This window comes from Chiloscyllium plagiosum, unplaced genomic scaffold, assembly GCF_037043375.1.
Source record: "Chiloscyllium plagiosum isolate Xiang-an unplaced genomic scaffold, Cpla_swu_hap1 HiC_scaffold_48, whole genome shotgun sequence".
NCBI classification, from domain to species: Eukaryota; Metazoa; Chordata; class Chondrichthyes; order Orectolobiformes; family Hemiscylliidae; genus Chiloscyllium; species Chiloscyllium plagiosum.
Genome location: NW_028270186.1, coordinates 10,491,036 through 10,510,207, shown reverse-complemented (window position 1 = coordinate 10,510,207; position 19,172 = coordinate 10,491,036). Strand labels below are relative to the sequence as shown.

Genomic DNA, 19,172 nt, shown 5'->3' with positions numbered 1-19,172 from the left:
CTAGCTTTGAAACATTTTTGAGAAATCCAAAATTTTAAAAGTAGTGGCATCTGTTCCTCTTCATGTGGCACAGAACTGTTCTGTGATTATTGGGGAATGGACCAGGCTGGGATACTCTTCAGAGCATCGGTGTCCACTTGTTGGTCCAATGGCCTATTTCCACACAGTAGGGATTCTATGTATTATTATGTTGTTATAAATAAATTCAGAGAAATAAGCTATTTGTGTCATTGGAATTTAACATGCATCTGGAATGATGATTGATTTCGCTCGTGTCAAGTTAGACACAAGATTGGACTCTCCGGTGCAGCTGTGACACAGCCGGTCGGGAATAATGACTAATTTTTCTTTTATTCCTCTTTTGTATCCAATATTAGTAGCTAAGGTGGTGTCATTGGAGGCAGCCATTGTAAAAACTTTTCACTGCACTCCTGTACTTTAGTACTGGAGTACACATGACAATAAAGGATATTCTATTAAACATGTAGTTGGTTTTTGACCAGTTCATACCTTGCTGGTTGCAAACAAATAGTCTCTAGAAGCAGTCCACACTCATAGTTGTAACAGCAACAGGAGTTCTCATCCCTGGATGTGGTTTGAGACCGATGGTGTGTAATTTTAAAAATAAGTCATGCAATATATTAAGATGGAACAAGATCTGTTCCCCATTACTCCCACAACAAGGAAATTGGGTCTGTAACTTTGTGCAACCTACACATCTGGTATTGTCTTTGTGGATTGTGGACCACACATGCCACTTAAAGTCTGCTTTACAGAGACATGTTACTCTTCAATTAATAATAACCAACAGCACTGTCAAATTGTCTTATCACCAGGATTTGCACTTCACTCAGTTGGACATTGCAGACATTTCACAAACATGATACAATGATTACTGATGATTTCAGTGTGGATGATGAAAATGCCTGATGAATATAAAATTGCCCCTTGAAGGGCCTGATGTTGCTCACAGACAGAGCCCACATGCTCAAAGAAAATAAAGGACTCTGCCCACTTCTGGGGTGGTTGCAGCTAATTTCAATTTTCCTATGCACATTTACAAGTTGCATGAGAATGGAAGGCAACACAAGTCATGCTTGAGTCGGAGGCTTAGCCTAGTTGTTCAAGGTTCTCCCAACAATACAGCCTTTCTTCCAAGCATTTTCTATCCTCTTCATCAGTACCAAATTTCCAAATGTTCCCACACACCAATCAGAACGATACCTTCCGATGAACATGATCCACTGAGACATGGTCTGACGGTATGGTCATTGCCAAACATCATGCTGCACTGTGTACCTTTTCAAGATACACCAACCTGAAGACAATTCTATGATGGTGCAATTTCAACCTCTCGCTGAAGCAAAGGTAGCAGACTGACTGGAATTGAAGGGTGAATTTCAATCCTGTTAGAAGTTGTCAAAGTCACCAACTGTTAATTTATTCGTTAGGAAGAAGTGAGACAACAAAAACAGAACCTCACACGTATACGAGAACTTGAAAAGACACAACTAGGCATTATTCAAACAAATATTACCATGAACATAATAGACCATCATAGTGGCAAACATCGATGTTCCCTCGCTACTTAATTATGTCCTTAAATGATCCCCGATTCTATGATGAGTTTCCCTCCCTTTTCAGAATTATTTTCTCTTTTCCACTTCAAATTACCAGGATTGAGTACCTCAGTTTCCCTCCAACAGAAGTAGCCGCTGATTAAACATCCCTTCACTTTGAGTGGACAGACTCCAGTCTGACCATGACCATTGGGAATGAAGAATTCAAGTGCCCGTGACCAAAGGCACAGACACAGACACAGAGAAATTATCACGTTAACTTTATCAAAGACATTGAGTCAATTGATTTTGTTGCTGAATCTTTCCATGAAATTGAAGTGACACCAGTTTTGGAAAGTAAAAATGGAGAAACAGCCAAAAAACCCAAATTTGCAAAATGTGTGCCGGCTGTTACCGAGGCAAGTTTGCCTGAGTACGATCAAGCCATTGAAAAAGAAGTATATTAAGCTTGGCCAATGACACAGGGTAGGAGAAAGTGAGGACCGCAGATGCTGAAGATCAGAGTCGAAAAGTGTGGTGCTGGAAAAGCACAGCAGGTCAGGCAGCATCCGAGGAGCAGGCATGAGGCTTGAGACTACTCAAGACATTCTTAAGCAGGCAGCTCAGGCCGTAACTTTGCAATTTGTTTCCTAACAATGTACAGTGAAAACTACCATGATTCAGTTAGCTAGATTGACTACTAGATTTTAAAACAGACAAAAATGTATTCACAAAATTAGACAATGAAACACAAAGAATAGAATAAAGAAGCCTTCCAGAACTCAACCTATCCAACGAGACTTAATTATGCTGTTCCAAATATACACAACAGTCCTAATAAGCAAACTCCCTTTAAAAACCAGTATAAATGGAACACATGCTTACAGGTTGAAGTTGAAGGGGAGAAAGGGAGAGAGAGTTTCCACACAGCTCCCTGTTGAACTTCCAACCAGTTCAAGATTGAAATTAACCCGTTCAGCCAGAGAGCTGACCACTTCCCTTTCTTTTTACTCCCCTTTTTCTTCACTTCTAAAACATGACCACTTTGGCCTGAAGTCTCATCTGTTTACATATGAACAAAAGGCCTCTCAAAATCTTGTTGATCTCTGTACCAAACCAGACTGATTGAAGCCTGGCACGGTTTATTACCTCTCACAAAAAAAAAATCAAGGACAGAGTATTCTTGAGCCAAGGAACAGCTTTTAGAATAAAAGGGGCTAGCTTTGTGACAGGCTTGTGCCTGAAACGTCGATACTCCTGCTCCTCAGATGCTGCTGAACTGCTGTCCTTTTCCAGTGTCATACCTTTCAACAATGGTACAGGGTGTTTATTCAGTCAGTCATTGAGTCACAGGGAACGGGAAGATTCCAACTTTGACATAGTCTGTGCCAAATACCATTCAATGTGCAAGATTCAGGATGGAAAAGTCAGATAGATTCCTGTCTCTCATTACTATCGCATGCCTCCCAGTAAAGTGTGCATTTGTGTGTGGCCAGGCTTACCCCTCAATAACAGAATCTCCAGTCAGTATCCGCAGTCTCAGGAATCATGCATAAAAACTTAGAATTATTGAATCAGAGGAAAGTATTCCAGTGAAAAGCTAACAACTTCACAACAAGAGGGGAAGGTGACAAAATGGCATGAAATAAATGATTTATTAGTGGCCATTAGCCAGTACAAGAGTGAGCGTGACAATTTGACATGAGCAGTTGTGCTTAGCTAAACATCGAAGGATTAATTGTCCAATTTGAGTTGCAGTGTTTTATTTAGAGATGATTCATATGATCATTATCACTGATGTTTTTATTAATGACAGCAATAGCCACACACCAACAACATTCAAACTATGCCTCTTCCTTCTCATCTCCATGTGTGATGATATAACATAGTGACTTATAATCAATGTTTCCTGCAACATCAATGGGAGTCACAGCAAACATCTGCTCTACCTGTGGGAAGAAAGGAACAAGAATAGAAATTACGAAAGCACTGAGCATATAACACCAGGTCACACAGCTGTCAGGGTAACACACATTTACGCAATAGAATTTGATTGGTTTTTAAACACCTTTGCAACACTAAATTTTTTTTGATGTGAAAGAACAAATTACAATTTCATAAAACTATGAAAATAATCATAAACTCTGTGCTTTTCAACTCCACTTTCTTTATCCCTTTCAATTTCAGGATATTCTTCATGCCTGACACCCTAGGTTTTATTCAGTCTTGATTAGAGAAAATCCAACTGAACCATTAGTCTTCACCAATTAGAGAACGTGCAATTGATAGCGAAGTTTCCTATCATTTAGATAACCACCCAAAGTAACAGATTGTTGACAGCACAGGAGGGGAATATTAGAAGCTCTTGCGGTGCAGTTGTCATTTACCTATCTCTATCTCTGAGCCAGCAGGCCCAGGTTCAAATAATAACATCTCTGACCAGGTTGATTACAAAATATCTCACCTGGGAATTAAATCTAGACTTTCTGGTCTGCGCAGCTGAGCACAATAGCATTTAAAAAGAGAATATTCAATCTATTCCATTTGTGGTAGCTCTCTGGACAAGCAAGTTTTATTTGTGCTCCTTATAAGTCTTCTTCTCAGAGCGTTGCACATTCTTTCATCTCAGATAATAATCTTATTGGCTTTGATTAATTGAGTCATGCCTTGGTTGATCCTGCCTCAACTATACTCTCAGGCAGTGCCTTCCAGATTACGTGCTGCATGAAAACGTCTCTCCTCATGTCTTCATTGATTCATTTACCAATCTGTGCCCTCCAGGTCCTGATGCTTTCCTCAATGGGAACAGTTTTCCCGATCTATTCTGACAGATCTCTCATTGTTTTGTTATTCCCCTTTCATCTCTCCTTTCAACTGTCTGTGTCCACTTGAGTAAGGGACAATCACCAAACAAAGAGTTTCATACTGTGAAGTTGCTCGGGCAAAGACTTGAAACAACTCAGAGTAACAGCAATTTTTTCACTCTGAGAAGGATCAATCATCTATGAGACAACCATACTCGGTAAAAATTTGCATTCCACAAGTTGGAGCCCCACCTTGTGGGCAGTTAGTTTCCCTGGAATAAGCATGTTCCCTGAAGGGTTCCGTTCCACCTCAAATAGAATTGTGGGTTTGGTCTAGTTCACCTAAAGTCAAAATGGGAAAACCTTTGAATCTGAGGTATCTCAGATGTGATACAATTTTAGAGAGCAAAATCTCACCTCATCTGCACTGAATTTATCGGCTTGTGTCATCAGGAGTCTCTTAAATCTGTAAAGCAAGAGAAAAGCATACCCAATGTTCAGATGCAAGATATTAATGTTTTTTTCTAAATTTGATCAAGAGTGGATTAAACTTAATGGTATGGAATTATCTTCGTTTAATCCACCATTAGTTCAAATGCATGAAATCTAATCAGCCTTTTCTTTATCCTTGGTCAGTGATTTGAACAAATGTAATGTGTCATTCAAGAGCACTTTTCACGTCTTCAGGATACTACATCGTCTTATGTGCCAGAGAAGTTTCTAAGGTCATCAATAAAGGTCCTGTCTTTTTACTTTCAAATTATTTGAAGTGAAAGTGCCTGTCAACTCGCAGTAGTCACACCTTTGGATCATCAGTCCATGCCCGCGAATTACTCAATCATTGACATAACTTTGTGTTGCCATACTCCAAAACATTTTATTCTAAAGGGCTGCACATACAGACAAGTGTAATCTTGAACACTATAACAACTCTGTCTCTCCATCAGTCAGTGCTTCCAACTCTCAAGGTGTTAGAAAACTTGTAGTAGCAAGACAACTAATAGCATCACCATAAGTAAACAACTGCCTTGATCGATTTATGGACACACTGTCAGTAAGTGTGGTGCTGGAAAGGCACAGTCAGTCAGGCACCATCTGAGGAGCAGGAAAGTCAATGCTTCGAACATGAACTCTTCATCAGAAAAGATTCTCCTGCTCCTCGGATGCTGCCTGACTGACTGTGCTTTTCCAGCACCACCCTTTTCGACACTGATCTTCAGCATTTGCAGTCCTCACTTTCTCCACACTGTCTTTAAGTAGCTTGTATCAAGAAGTTCTGATGCTAATCACATTATGCTGAATATCAGAAATTTACAGGAAGAAGGTATCAGCTGAAATACTAAAAGTACAGCCTCATGCAACATTTGCAGTGACTTTGCAACTCACTCATCCTTCTTGACATGCCCTGTTCCTTGGGGATCAAATAATTTGAAGGCATTTAAGATGGTTTCTTCTGGGTCACTTCCTATTGAGATAAAATAAACTTCAAATTAATTGCCCTTGCTAGCACCAGCATTTGGGCTGGAATGGCTAAAATTGCATAATGTGGCAATGAAAACAGAAAGAAAGACTTGCAGTTACACCCATAAGAACATCTCAAAACACTTTGTAGCCAAACAAATGTTTTGCAGTGCAGTACCTGTTGTGATTAAGGAAATGCAGCAACCAATTTGCACTCAGTGATGTCATGAGGTTGCTCCTTTAACAATGTTATGTTGTCCTTGTTTTTCTTCAGAGAGGTCGTATAAGACACAGACTCCGAAAAGTCTAAGTTGAAGGGTTTTAGGCCCAGTTTGATTATAGCTAACAGATACTGCCTCAGGCTTGTAAGTTTAAAAAGACACTTGTACAGTGAAAGGGGAGTGACAAGTTCTCCCAGCTCAGCTATTCCCTTGTTTGGTTTGGTTATCAAACAGTAGAGTTGTGAAGCTGTTGGATCCAAGAGAAACAGGTTGATGCTGATCCCCTCTCTTTGACTTCTCTCCTGTAAGACCTTGTTTTTGATTTTACCCTTGTGCCAAGGGACGTTTATGGGGATTGTAGCAAGTATTTGGAACAGCATCATTAAGTTGAGTTTTTGGAATTGTCAAGTTATTCTGTTCTCTTTTGTTTGTGTTTCATTCAGTAATCTGGTAAAGAAATTCTGTTTTGTTTAAAGCTAAGTAAATTGGCCAGCAGCATCCCTGCTTTGTGCGTGGGAAATCCTGTCTCACAAACGTGATTAAGTTTTTTAAAGAAGTAACAAAGAACATTGATGAGGGCAGAGCAGTAGATGTGATCTATATGGACTTCAGTAAGGCGTTCGACAAGGTCCCCCATGGGAGACCGATTAGCAAGGTTAGATCTCATGGAAAACAGGGAGAACTAGCCATTTGGATACAGAACTGGCTCAAAGGTAGAAGACAGACAGTGGTGGAGGAGGGTTGTTTTTCAGACTGGAGGCCTGTGACCAGTGGAGTGCCACAAGGATCGGTGCTGGGTCCTCTACTTTTTGTCATTTACATAAATGATTTGTATGCGAGCATAAGAGGTACAGTTAGTAAGTTTGCAAAAGACACCAAAATTGGAGGTGTAGTGGACAGCGAAGAGGGTTACCTCAGATTACAACAGGATCTGGACCAGATGGGCCAATGGGCTGAGAAGTGGCAGATGGAGTTTAATTCAGATAAATGTGAGGTGCTGCATTTTGAGAAAGCAAATCTTAGCAGGACCTATACACCTAATGGTAAGGTCCTAGGGAGTGTTGCTGAACAAAGAGACCTTGGAGTGCAGGTTCATAGCTCCTTGAAAGTGGAGTCACAGGTAAATAGGATAGTGAAGGCGGCGTTTGGTATGCTTTCCTTTATTGGTCAGAGTATTGAGTACAGGAGTTGGGAGGTCATGTTGCGGCTGTACAGGACATTGGTTAGGCCACTGTTGGAATATTGCGTGCAATTCTGGTCTCCTTCCTATCGGAAAGATGTTGTGAAACTTGAAAGGGTTCAGAAAAGATTTACAAGGATGTTGCCAGGGTTGGAGGATTTGAGCTATAGGAATGGCTGAACAGGCTGGGGCTGTTTTCCCTGGAGCGTCGGAGGCTGAGGGGTGACCTTATTGAGGTTTATAAAATTATGAGGGGCATGGATAGGATAAATAGGCAAAGTCTTTTTCCTAGGGTCGGGGAGTCCAGAACTAGAGGGCATAGGTTTAGGGTGAGAGGGGAAAGATATAAAAGAGACCTAAGGGGCAACTTTTTCACGCAGAGGGTGGTGCGTATATGGAATGACCTGTCAGAGGAAGTGGTGGAGGGTGGTACAATTGCAACATTTAAGATGGATATATGAATAGGAAGGGTTTGGAGGGATATGGGCCGGGTGCTGGCAGGTGGGACTAGATTGGGTTGGGATATCTGGTCGGCATGGACAGGTTGGACCGAAGGGTCTGTTTCCATGCTGTACATCTCTATGACTCTATGACTCTAAAACAACTAGCAAAGTTAGGGTCGAGACTACTTTCTTGCAACATTTTGAGGGGGTCTGGTCTGGTCCATAACAGCAAGGTCCCATGCATTTTGTATTTGAGTGATGCTCGTTGAGGTACAAATAATGGTGACATTGCAGGTGAGAACTACCCTGCTTTTCTTAAAATTAGTGCCATTTAGATACACTTGATGGAGCACAGAGAATTTTGTTCTGAAGTTGAAGGCATGTACAGTACTTTTAAGAGAGAATGAATGCTGTTCTGAACTGAGAGCTTACAAACCCCTGTGTCGATGACTAGATGGCAGTCCCAGAGTTACTGGAAAATTGAAAATATGTGACATTTGGCTGTGAAATAGATACCTGAGTTTTGGTTGTTATTTTGACAACAATTTGAATGTAACCAATCAGTTTAAATTATGTCCCAGGATACTAAAACCCAATTTGAATTTGAATTTATTGTTTTACCAACATCAAACCAATGAGATGATCCAATGTTGGGAATATAAAAATGTGGGCATTTTTAAAATTGGAGAGAGAGCAACTGCCATCAAGACAGATCCAAGAAATTAAGCAATGCTCTGTATTAAAAGATATCTTTTCATATGAATCATACTCGCAGTAAAAAGAAAGAAGATGATCCAGGGAATTCAGCAGCTAGAAGAGTGAAGTCACAAAAGACAACAGCAGCTGTGTGGTTTTGAAATGAAGTTGATGTAATTTTAACAAGTGTCTTACTGTAACAGCATATTGTTATTAATTTGGAGGCAAATAAGAAGCAGTTAAGAGAAAGGGGGCTTAGAGTTGTGAATAATTGTTGTTTAATGTTCACTTTTCGAGTTAAAAAATTAAATTGATGTTTTTTTTAAATAGTGGAATTTGGGAGTTCTCTGTCACTCATATTTTAACAGATGATGAGGCAAAGTGAGCCTTTCTGGTTGTTTGGTTTCATTAGTAGAGGGGTTCACCTCCTTGTTGGAACATTTCATTTTAACACTTGATTCAAAAGATGGCATTGATGTGCCAGCCTAGGTTTCATGCCCAAATACCTGGACTGGAATCAAACCCAATGACCTTCTGACTCAGAGGCAAGGGCATCTTCCAAATATGGGTTACATCACCACTGCACTGTCAGACATGAAATAAGTAGAAATAAATCTTTCCAGTGCTATTAAAAAGATAATGCTAAGATTTGAGATCCATCACATATATGAATTAGTTAATTGAATAAGCCAGTTGCTGTCAGAACGCTGTCTTTACGTTACCATTCAGTTTTTCTCCAAACAGACTGAGGAACACTGTAAAGTTCATTGGCCCCTTTCCCTCTTTCAACATCTCTTCCAATTCTTCATCATTGGTATTCAATTTACCTATAAATATATTCAAACAGGTTAATGTTCATATCACTGCAGATAGCATTTCTATTTTTTTCTAACAATTGGATCAGTGTCTTCCTGGAGAAATTGGATTGGTCTGTGGGGATAAAATCCAGTAAGCATCAGCCATGAGTACCATGGACCAATTGCAGCACTTTTGCACGATTGCCAGTCTCTCCAGCCAGTCACACTGAATCCCAGACACTATTCATCTCTGTAAATGCTTTAAAACTGAAATCACTGGACAGGGCTCTTCTGCTGCAATGATAGGGTGCCGACCTATATCCCAGGGGATCTGGATTCACATCCCATGTGTTTTGGGAGGTATGTCCCAACATTTCTGAACAAGGTGATTAGAAAATATTATCTTAAATCTTTTCATATATGTTGAAAAATCACATAATGCTTGTAATGTTTTGAAACTACTGGACAGAAAGGAAAACTGAAGGTTAATAGCAAGAACTGACCCAGTTCACTTACCCAGCTGCATAAAAGTCTCCTTCAAGTCCTGTTTACTGATAATTCCATCTCGGTTCTGATCAATGCAGCCGAAGGCCTGGGGATCCATGACAAGAGGTTTGGTCAGTAATTGCATGAGCATCATTTATCATGTGATCTTCACCAGCCTGAGAATTACCTTTACAATATAGACTGTATTGCAATCAGATCTGTCATTCCTGTGCTTCCATGTGTCCCAAAAACTAATTTTCTTGGAAATACATTGAATCCTTATCCTGCTTAAAAAACAGGAAGTCCAAATTCTTTCACCTTGAATAATTTTTACCTTTGTAACACCCTAGCATCACTTACTCTGCTTCTTACAAAATCCATGGATCTGATTTTTAACTCCAAGTCCATTTTAAGCCAGTGGATTTTAATGTCAACCAGGCAAGAAGCCTCAAACTTACCATTTGTTCCATTTGAGAAGTCTGTGTCGAGCATGAAATTGAAATCTGACTGTAAAATCTGGCCACGACAGGATGAACAGCTGTCATCAGAAATAACACTTCATTTGGATGGTCTTTGTTGACCTTGTGAACAAAACAATCAAAATTGGCCAGGAAGATCATGCTGGTCCAACTCCACCATCAGTCACCAGAAATAATGGCTCCCAGCAGTAATTGAATATATCACGCAATACCAATAGAGTTGAATGACACAATGCCACTAGAGTTGCTGATGAATTATTCTCCAGAAATTAGATTACGCAGAGACCGACAACGTGAGGAAAATTCAAGTGGTGCACAGCTTTGGGAAACATAGGTTCATAGTCTCTTGTTAGTCCCAGTAGTAGGCTGACCACTTACTGTTTCACAGATTACTCAGACACTGTATCCCAACATATTTTCTCTGATGGAAAATAATCTCTGATTTAAAAAGTCCCTGCTTTGAGTGTGTTGTTTAGGTTTCTTGGCATTGACTGAAATAATGGCTTCAACATTTCCAGAGAGGTGAGAAAGGTCCTGGAGAACTGGGCCATATAATTCTATGTGGTCTTCCTGCTCAAGATGACATTTGGCTCTTGGCAGCTCCATTCAAGCTTTCAGAGGGACCAGATGTATCTCTACCAGCTCCTGAAGGTCCTCGTCATCATGTCTGAGAAATATAGCTATACTTGCTACTATCATGCAACAATACCTGTTACCTTTTCCTTTTCTGATCCACAGTGGCTACTCATGAGACAGGCTGAAGAACAGGAGGATTAGTGACAATGAACTACCTCCAAAAACCCTTCTCCAGGACAATGCACTGGTAGAGGTGGCTAATATCACAATGTACCTGCAGAGGTCATTCATATTGGAAAATACGATCATTCAAATCTTGCTTTTTGTGCTGATTAAATATCAGTCACACGTTGATCAAGTGGACTCCTTTTACACAAGCTGATAGTTCAGCTTCTGATGTGCAGAATGCAACATTACTGAATACTGTTATATCATGTCCCCTGCAGCAATCTGGAAGGAGCCAATGGGAAAATAGCTCCTTGTGTGGTGACTTTGACAGCCACTAGTAAAGCATGGTCACTCACCCAGCAGGCAATGGGTCCTGTCTCAGGAGACTGCTAAGGTCAGTTATAGCCTGGTGAAATGCATTCTTCTCCAGCACTGCTTCAGAAATATCAAAGAAAATATTTCTTGGCTGATAGGACTAGTAGACGACTGTTCATTTCCTGTCTTATTTGGTCTAACTGCCGTTTTTCTCCTGGTAACTTAGGCAGAAACTGATGAACCTCTCCTCCAGTTGTTGGTTCATTCAAAGGAGAAGAACAGAAGCAATTCCAAGTGAGATGATGCTTATACGGACAGGTAAGGGGAGAAAATTCAAAGGAAGCAATCTGGAAATTAAGAAACCACACAAAACTGCACGACTTATAAGAGCACATGGATTTGAATGATCTGAGTGTCTGCCAATGAGTGAGCCTTCAACAACAAATTTACTGCCATGAAAGTCACTTTGTAAAGCCACTTAAGACAAAGGGAAGAGCTTTTCCAGCCCCTCAATGGCATGGACCGTGATTAGAAAGTTAGCAAAACTGGGTGAGAAGGCCAGTGATTAGCTTCTCACTGCTAAGAACACTAAATTCTATTTTCAACCAAGTGTTAAACAGCTAGATGGTGGTGAAAGGCTGATTTACATGCATTCACATCCTCATTCTTGCATCTTCTCTCCTTTTGGATATGCAGTTTCCCATTCTCTTACCCACCAGATTAAAAAAAAGGATGGTGACAATTCCAACATCAAGGTCAGAATGATGACCTGGTATCTCTAGCTTGCTCCTACTCTGACCCTCCATCCAACACCAACATCTCAGGGGACACTCCATGAGTAGTGATGACAAGCATAGCCAGCCCAGCAGGTCCTCTAAGTCCTGGTCAGCAAAGTGGGATTCCAATTACTCCATGTCTGACATGTCTGGGACAAGTAAAATGAACGTGGAGGGCAGTTGCAGACCACTTACACTTGACCAGGTGCATGGCCAGGCTTTAAAAATGGCACCAGCACTGGGAATCCGCCGAGGTCCTGACAGTGAATGGTACTTCGGCCTGCACCAAGTAGGAGAATAGGACAAGCGAGGTACCGTGGGATCTTGTGCACAATTCATAAGGTGAGTTTGGGAAGACAACATGAGAAAAAGTGGTCAGCCACACAGAAAGAAACCCTCCGTGAAATTTGACAACAATGTCTCCAGGATAGTTTTTGCTAAGATTCAGCTGCAAGTTTTACTCAGCAGTTTTATTGCTGCACAGGACTCCCGACCTCCACAGTGTGGGGTTGCCAATCCTGCATGATTAATCTGGACTGGGATTGAGGATCAATCTGAGCAACATTATTGTGTGTACTAAAAGCAAAATACAATGAAAGCTGGAAATCTGAAACAAACACAAAATGCTGGAGGAACTCCGCAGATCTGGCACCATTTGGTGTGATAGAAACAGAGTTAAAGTTTCAAATCTGCTATGACTGTTCTTCAAATAAGTGTGTGCAACCCTCGAGAATAAAATGGTGAAATTAATAATCATTTTCTTCAAACATTTATTTTTATAGAGATATAAAATTATTGAAAATAGGAAACGAATGGCTGCTTGGGTGATACTCAGTTGGCATCAAGTCAAGTTATACAGCACAGAAACCAACCCTTCAGTCTAACTCATTCCTGCCAACTATCTGTCCCAAACTTATCCAGTCCTATTTGTCAGCATGTGGCCCATATCCGTCTAAACCCTTCCTACTCATATACCCATCCAGATGCCTTTTAAAAGTTGTAATTGTACCAGCCTCCATCGCTTCCTCTGGCAGTTCATTCCATTCACATACCATCCTCTGTAAGAAAATGTTTCCCCTCAGATCCTTCTCCACTCACCTATGCCCTCTAGTTTAGTATCTTGACTGTGGCTCCTCACACCCCACTTCATGTCAGGACTTATTTCCATTCTCCCAGTTTCTCCATCTTTGTTGTATGTGTTGCCTTCAACATGTTTTCCTTTGTCTTCAACTGATGATTTGCCTGCACTATGGGTGACTGGGCCCTCCATGGTGTCAGACCCATTTCAAGCACATCTGTCCTCACCACTTCCCTTCCCAACCCAAGAAAAACAACAAGATTCCCCTCATCCTCATCTTCCACCCAACAACCTCTGCATTTAAAGGATCAATCTTCACAATTTTCCTACCTCCCGCAGGATGTCATCACTGAAAACATCTTCCCCTCCCATCTCTTGTAAGCATGCTGCAGGGATTGATCTTTCCTTTCTACTCCTCTGTCACTCTAAATTCCTCACCCCCAACCCTCCATGCCATCTTCTCACACCATTGCAGAAGGTCTGGTGTTCAACACTTCCTTTTGCATCCTTGCTGTCCAACGCCCCAAACACAGCTTCCAAATGAAGCAATATTTGACTTGTACTTTTTAAAATCTAGCATACTGCATTCGCTGCTCACAATGTAGCCTCCTGTGCACTGAAGAGACCAAAAGCAGACTGAATAACTGAGTAGTCAGGAGCTGGGGCACAAAATACACCAGGAGATAGACAAGATATACAGGAAAGGCAAAGTTGCAGTGGTAATGGGGATTTCAATATGCAGATGGACTGGGAAAAATCAAGTTGGTAGTGGATTGCAAGAAAAGGAATTTGTGGAATGTCTACAAGATATCTTTTTGGAGCAGCTTGTGGTGGTGCCTACTAGGGAACAGGCAATACTGGATTTCGTTTGTGCAATGAGGCAGACTTGATAAGGGAGCTTAAGGTGAAGGAATCCTCAGGAGGCAGTGATCATAATATGACTGAAGTTACTCTGCAATTTGACAGGGAAAAGATAGAATCAGAGATAACGCTATTATAGCTGAATAAAGGCAATTACAGAGGCATGAGGGAGGAGCAGGGTACAATTGACTGGGAGAGGAGTCTAGCAGGAAAGACAGTGGAAAGAGTTTCTGGGAGTAATTCAGGAGACACAGCAAAAAATCATCCCGACGAGAATGAAGTATGGTACAGGGAGGATGAGGCAATCAGGGCTGACTAGTGAGGTCAGGGATAGTGTGAAAGCAAAAGAGAAAGCATATAATGTGGTGAAGGGCAGTGGGAAACCAGAGGTTAGGAAGCTCAGAAAGACCAACAGAGGGCAACAAAAAAAAAGTAAGGAGGGAGAAGATGAAATATGAGGGTAAACTAGCCAGTAATACAAAGTAAGAGTGTAAGAGTTTCTTTAGATATATAAAGAGCAAAAGAGAGGCAAAAGTCGACATTGGGCCGCTGGAAAATGACGCTGCAGAGATAGTAGTACGGAACAAGGAAATGGCTGAGGAACTGAATAATTACTTCGTGTCAGTCTTCACGGTGTAAGACATCGGGAATATCCCAAAAATTCAAGACAGTCAAGGGGCAGAGCTGAGCTGGAGGCCATCACCAAGGAGACGGTGCAGGAAAAATTGAATGGCCTGAAGATGGATCTGGACCAAATTGACTATACCCCAGAGTTCTGAAGAGATTGTGGCGGCTTTAGTGGTGATCTTTTAGGAATCGCTATCATCAGGGAGGGTGCCAGAGGACTGGAAAATCGCTAACATAACACCCCTGTTTTAAAAGAGAGTAAAGCAAAAGACGGAAAATTACAGTCCAATTAGCCTAACCTCAGATGTGGGTTCTGAATACTTTGAAGTGTATGGTAAAATAGGGCAGAATTGGCATGATTTCCTCAAGGGGACGTTCTGCTAGAATTCTTTGAGGAAGTAACAAACAGATTAGACCAAGGAGAGCCAATGGATGTTATCTACCTGGACTTCAAGAAGGCCTTTGACAAGGTGCTGCACAGGAGACTACTGAGTAAGATAAGAGACCATGTTGTCAGAGGCAAGGTGCTAGCATGGATAGAAGCTTGGCCGTCTGGCAAAAAGCAGAGAGTGGGAATAAAAGAGTCCTTCTCAGCACAGCACCCGATGACAAGTGATGTTCTGCAAGGCTCAGTGTTGGGACCTCATCTTTCCACTTGATACATTAATGATCTAGATGAAGGAACTGAGGGCATTCTGGCTAAGGGACAGGTAGCATTGAGGAGACGGGAAGGCTGGACAGGTGAGGAGAATGAGCAAAGAAGTGGCAGATAGACTACAAAGGGGGAAAATGTGAAGTCATGCACCTTGGTAAGGAAGACTAGAAGCATAGACTATTTTCTAAAAACCAGAAGTCTGAAGTGCAAAGAGACTTGGAAGTTCTAGTGCAAGATTCTCTCAAGGTAAACTTGCAGGTTGAGTCAGTAGTTAAGAAGGCAAATGCAATGACTATTTATTTTGAATATGAAAGCAGGGATGTACTTCTGAGGCTCTATGAGGCCCTGGTCAGACACATTTGGAGAATTGTGTGCGGTTTTGGGCACCCATCAGTAAGGGGGGCCTAGCAAGTAAGTCAAGGACAGGCTTTCGATACCAATTGAGGGAATTGGCCACAGTCAGGCATCCAGTCAGGATGTTCAGGCTGTTCATCCATCTACAGTCCAGACAGCAGTTCATGGTCAATGCTGTGGCTCCAAAGCAGCTAGACTGGGAGGATAGGACATCTGCCCCAGAACAGTCCGGTTAAGTCACTCAAGTCTCCATGATCACTTAGCATATTTATCAAGAGAAATGAGGAAAAGGAGTTGAAGATGGGGAGGAGGCTGTTGCTATGGATCAGGGACCCCACAAGCTATTTGTCGAGATTAGAAACTACAAGCTGTACAAAAGAGGGGATGACAATTGTGAAGATTGGACTTGTGCATTTGTAAAAGGTTTATGTCCTAAGACACCGATTGGAATTTGATCATGTGGGCAGGGTGTTCTACTACGGTCAGGAATATCCTGTTCCAAGGTGGGGAGGAGCATATGTCCATACGTGGCATGTTCATCTCATTTGCCAGGTTGTCGAGGCTGGGGGGTAGAGGTGGGCAGTTAAAGGCTCATGTCAATGAACTGAGTGGAGAAATGGAGAGTTCAGAAGCCAATTGGTTCATATGAAGGTCTCTCAGGAAGCGGATCTGGATTTTAGGGGCCTTACCAACGCTTAGAAGCGGAGGCTGGAGACTCGTGGCTGAACTACATTTGTTGTCGTCGTCCATTGTCCTGAAATTTTAAACTATGCATGGTGAATGAAAATGGCGTGATCATACCTTGAGTGGGTGGTTATGTAGAAGAGACTGCAAAACCACCAATGTGAGGTTTTGAGCCTCATTCCTGATGAAGGGCTTATGCCCAAAACATCAATTCTCGTGCTGCTTGGATTCTGCTTGACCTGCTGTGCTTTTCCAGCACCGCACTCTCAACTTTGATTCTCTAGCATCTGCAGTCCTCACTTTCTCCTAATGTGAGGTTAGTTTAAGGATGAGAGAGGGAATCTCAGCTAATGGTTCAAACTGGTGTGTAATCAATGACACTGACAGTAGAGTGAATGCGCACAGTTGAGAACATGGGCCCAATAATCCCTGGCAAATCGAACATGCTGAGACAAGATTCTCTCCTCGTAATGGGCGAGAAACCTGATATTGAGCACTCTTCTACCCATCCTGGGTCCTTCCTCCTTATTATGGAAGGACTGTTTTCTCCTGCTCCGAGAAAAAGGGAAGGATTGAGAGAGGTGAAAGTAGATGGCACAGTTAAGTAAGTTGACAGGTGACTAGGTGTCCCGGCCAAATGGGTAGCAAGTGCAGAGGCCATGCAGGGTTCGTGGTTTGGGGGTTGTGGGCTGATCAAGAACAAGTGCAAAATGTTGCAGGAAATATTGAGAGTGGTTGAACCTGACCATTGGCAGGAGGTGGGTATAGTCACAGAGAGAGTGAGAGAGAGTGAGAGATAAGGCTGTGACATTTAGCCAGGCAGAATGGACAACATCACTGACCTCCTTGCCGAGCTGCTGGCCAGTCCTCCACATGAGTAAGACCGCACCTCGCCAAGTGGTGATCTCAGACCAGGCTGCCAGCGTCCGGTGGTGTGGCCTCCTCTGCCGGTCCTCTAGGAAGAGGACTCCCCTGCTTTGCACTAACCCTTCCACGAGGACCTGTCCTTGTCAGAGAATCATGATGCCTCTTTCCCCTTCTCTGACATCTTCAGAATGATTGTCCATCACCGAGCAAGGCAGCTCGGTGAGGACTGCAGATGCTAGAGCTTTTAAATAGCACCAGGCATGCTAATCTTTCAGCAGCTATCCAGTGAGACCTGAGTTAATTTAGGAATAATGAGTGGCATATTTATGCTAGAATCAGATGGGGAGAGGGTCTTGAAAAGGTAGGTGGTTCATAAGGTCTTTTTTAGAAGGCTGATTTTCACAGAGGAATCCAATTCTTTCCATTTATCACAAAAAATGTTTCCATTTGTGTTTTGGGGATATTTAGAGGGATAAGTAATTACAGTTCTCTGTTCCCAACAACTAATTATTGCATCTTGGAGAATATGTTTTGCTTTGACAATAAACCAGTCATGCTTGTTTATTTTCAATCCTAGTTGACAGATCTTTTTTGTTAAAACCTGATACAGACACAGAATTTAATGGGTCATGTCAGTAACTGTAACAACTTTTGATATCATGTTGTGACCTAAGGCATCGTGGGATGACACAACAGCCTCAATCATAACAATAATCACGAACAGTACAGTACATGGACTCCTCACCTCCTTGAACTCTTGAATTTGAGATTGTTCAAACATGGAGAAGACATTCGATGAGCTTCGTTGGTTCTGTTTGGATGAAGCTTTCCCTCGAGCTGCTTTCCTGCTTGCCTAAAATCCCCAAAAGACAATGTGACAGGAACCATTATATCTCAAAGCAGCAAACCAGAAGTCTATGTATCTGTTATAGTTATTTTGTCAGGGAATAAGGTACAAATCATTGAGAACTTCATTATTTTCATGAGAAGAGAAAGCAGAATCTATCATGATTAAAACAAATGAATGGAACAGATATTAAGATGGGTTCTATCTGCTGCTGTATCAATTTAAACAAAGTTTAGATCAAGAAAATGCTGTCTGGCATTTGCAATTCTCTCCGTCCTCATCTTAACTGATATACAATTCACTTGAACAACATTTCACAAACTTTCTCCACCCATTGAAATCTTAAGAGAAAAATCTGCAGAGATACCATTTCAAGATCAGCCATCCTTCCACTTTTACACGATATAAGCCAACTGTTCTTCATGGCCAATTCTCCCCTTCCTTAAAATGCACATTGCACCATGTTCTCATCAATCTCCAATCCATACAAAATATGAGCCATATGCCAAATCTGCCTTCACCAGTGAGCCACATGAAATCACAAAATCCCTATCGTGCGGAAGCAGCTCATTCAGCCCATTGAGGCCACAGTGACTCTTTGAAGAGCATCCCACCCATACCCACCCCGTTCCCTATCCGTGTCACCCTGCAAACCCCATGGCTACCCCACCTAGCCTGTACATCCCTGTACACTATGGGTAATTTAGCATTGTCAATCCAACGAACCTGCATATTTTTGGACTGTGGAAGGAAATGGGAGCACCTGGAGGAAACTGGGAGAACATGCAAACACCATACAGTCGCCCGAGGCTCCAATAAATCTCGGATCCCTGGGACTGTGAGGCAGCAGTGCTAACCACAGAGTCACCATGCCATTCAAGTCACAACAACCTGTTTCAGCTCATACTCAAAGTCTGTCATGATGAGTCCCTTATTCAATAAAGATTGTTGTTGACAGCATTGTCCGACTAGTATGGCACAAATATTAATAATCATATTTTTGGGGTACTGGATACCATTGAATTGCATGTACATCTTTTTTTCTGTCCTATTTACATTCCACTCTCCTTAACTGTATTAAGATCTATCAAGCAATCCTGAGTCCACCAATTTAGTTTGTTCCGGTAAATCCAAATGTCATTTACTTCTCTTTGATACATCAATTGGTCACGGAATTTGGGTATAATTACAGATATGGAGAAAGTGAGGACTGCAGATGCTGGAGATCAGAGTCGAGG

General features: G+C 41.8%; 1 protein-coding gene across 1 annotated transcript; it reads right to left on the bottom strand.

Annotated features, from left to right (window-relative positions):
* Nucleotides 1-3,195: 3,195 nt before the first annotated feature.
* myl7 (myosin, light chain 7, regulatory) lies at nucleotides 3,196-17,940 on the bottom strand. Its single transcript, XM_043681353.2, has 6 exons — nucleotides 17,833-17,940; nucleotides 9,678-9,753; nucleotides 9,087-9,191; nucleotides 5,750-5,828; nucleotides 4,781-4,829; nucleotides 3,196-3,508 (listed from the first exon to the last, which is right to left on the bottom strand). Exons 1-6 carry the CDS (start codon nucleotides 17,866-17,868, stop codon nucleotides 3,404-3,406), a joined length of 450 nt encoding a protein of 149 aa, XP_043537288.2. The 5' UTR covers nucleotides 17,869-17,940; the 3' UTR covers nucleotides 3,196-3,403.
* Nucleotides 17,941-19,172: the final 1,232 nt, after the last annotated feature.

Bases quoted from the DNA above. Each gene is read 5' to 3' on its own strand.
- myl7 (XM_043681353.2), bottom strand. From the start codon at position 17,868: ATGTTTGAACAATCTCAAATTCAAGAGTTCAAGGAG. The intron at 9,192-9,677 runs GTAAGTGAACTG...ATATATTTATAG, and splicing joins GGAGACTTTTATGCAGCTGG to GTAAATTGAATACCAATGAT. The intron at 3,509-4,780 runs GTGAGATTTTGC...TTCTTCCCACAG, and splicing joins ATAAATTCAGTGCAGATGAG to GTAGAGCAGATGTTTGCTGT.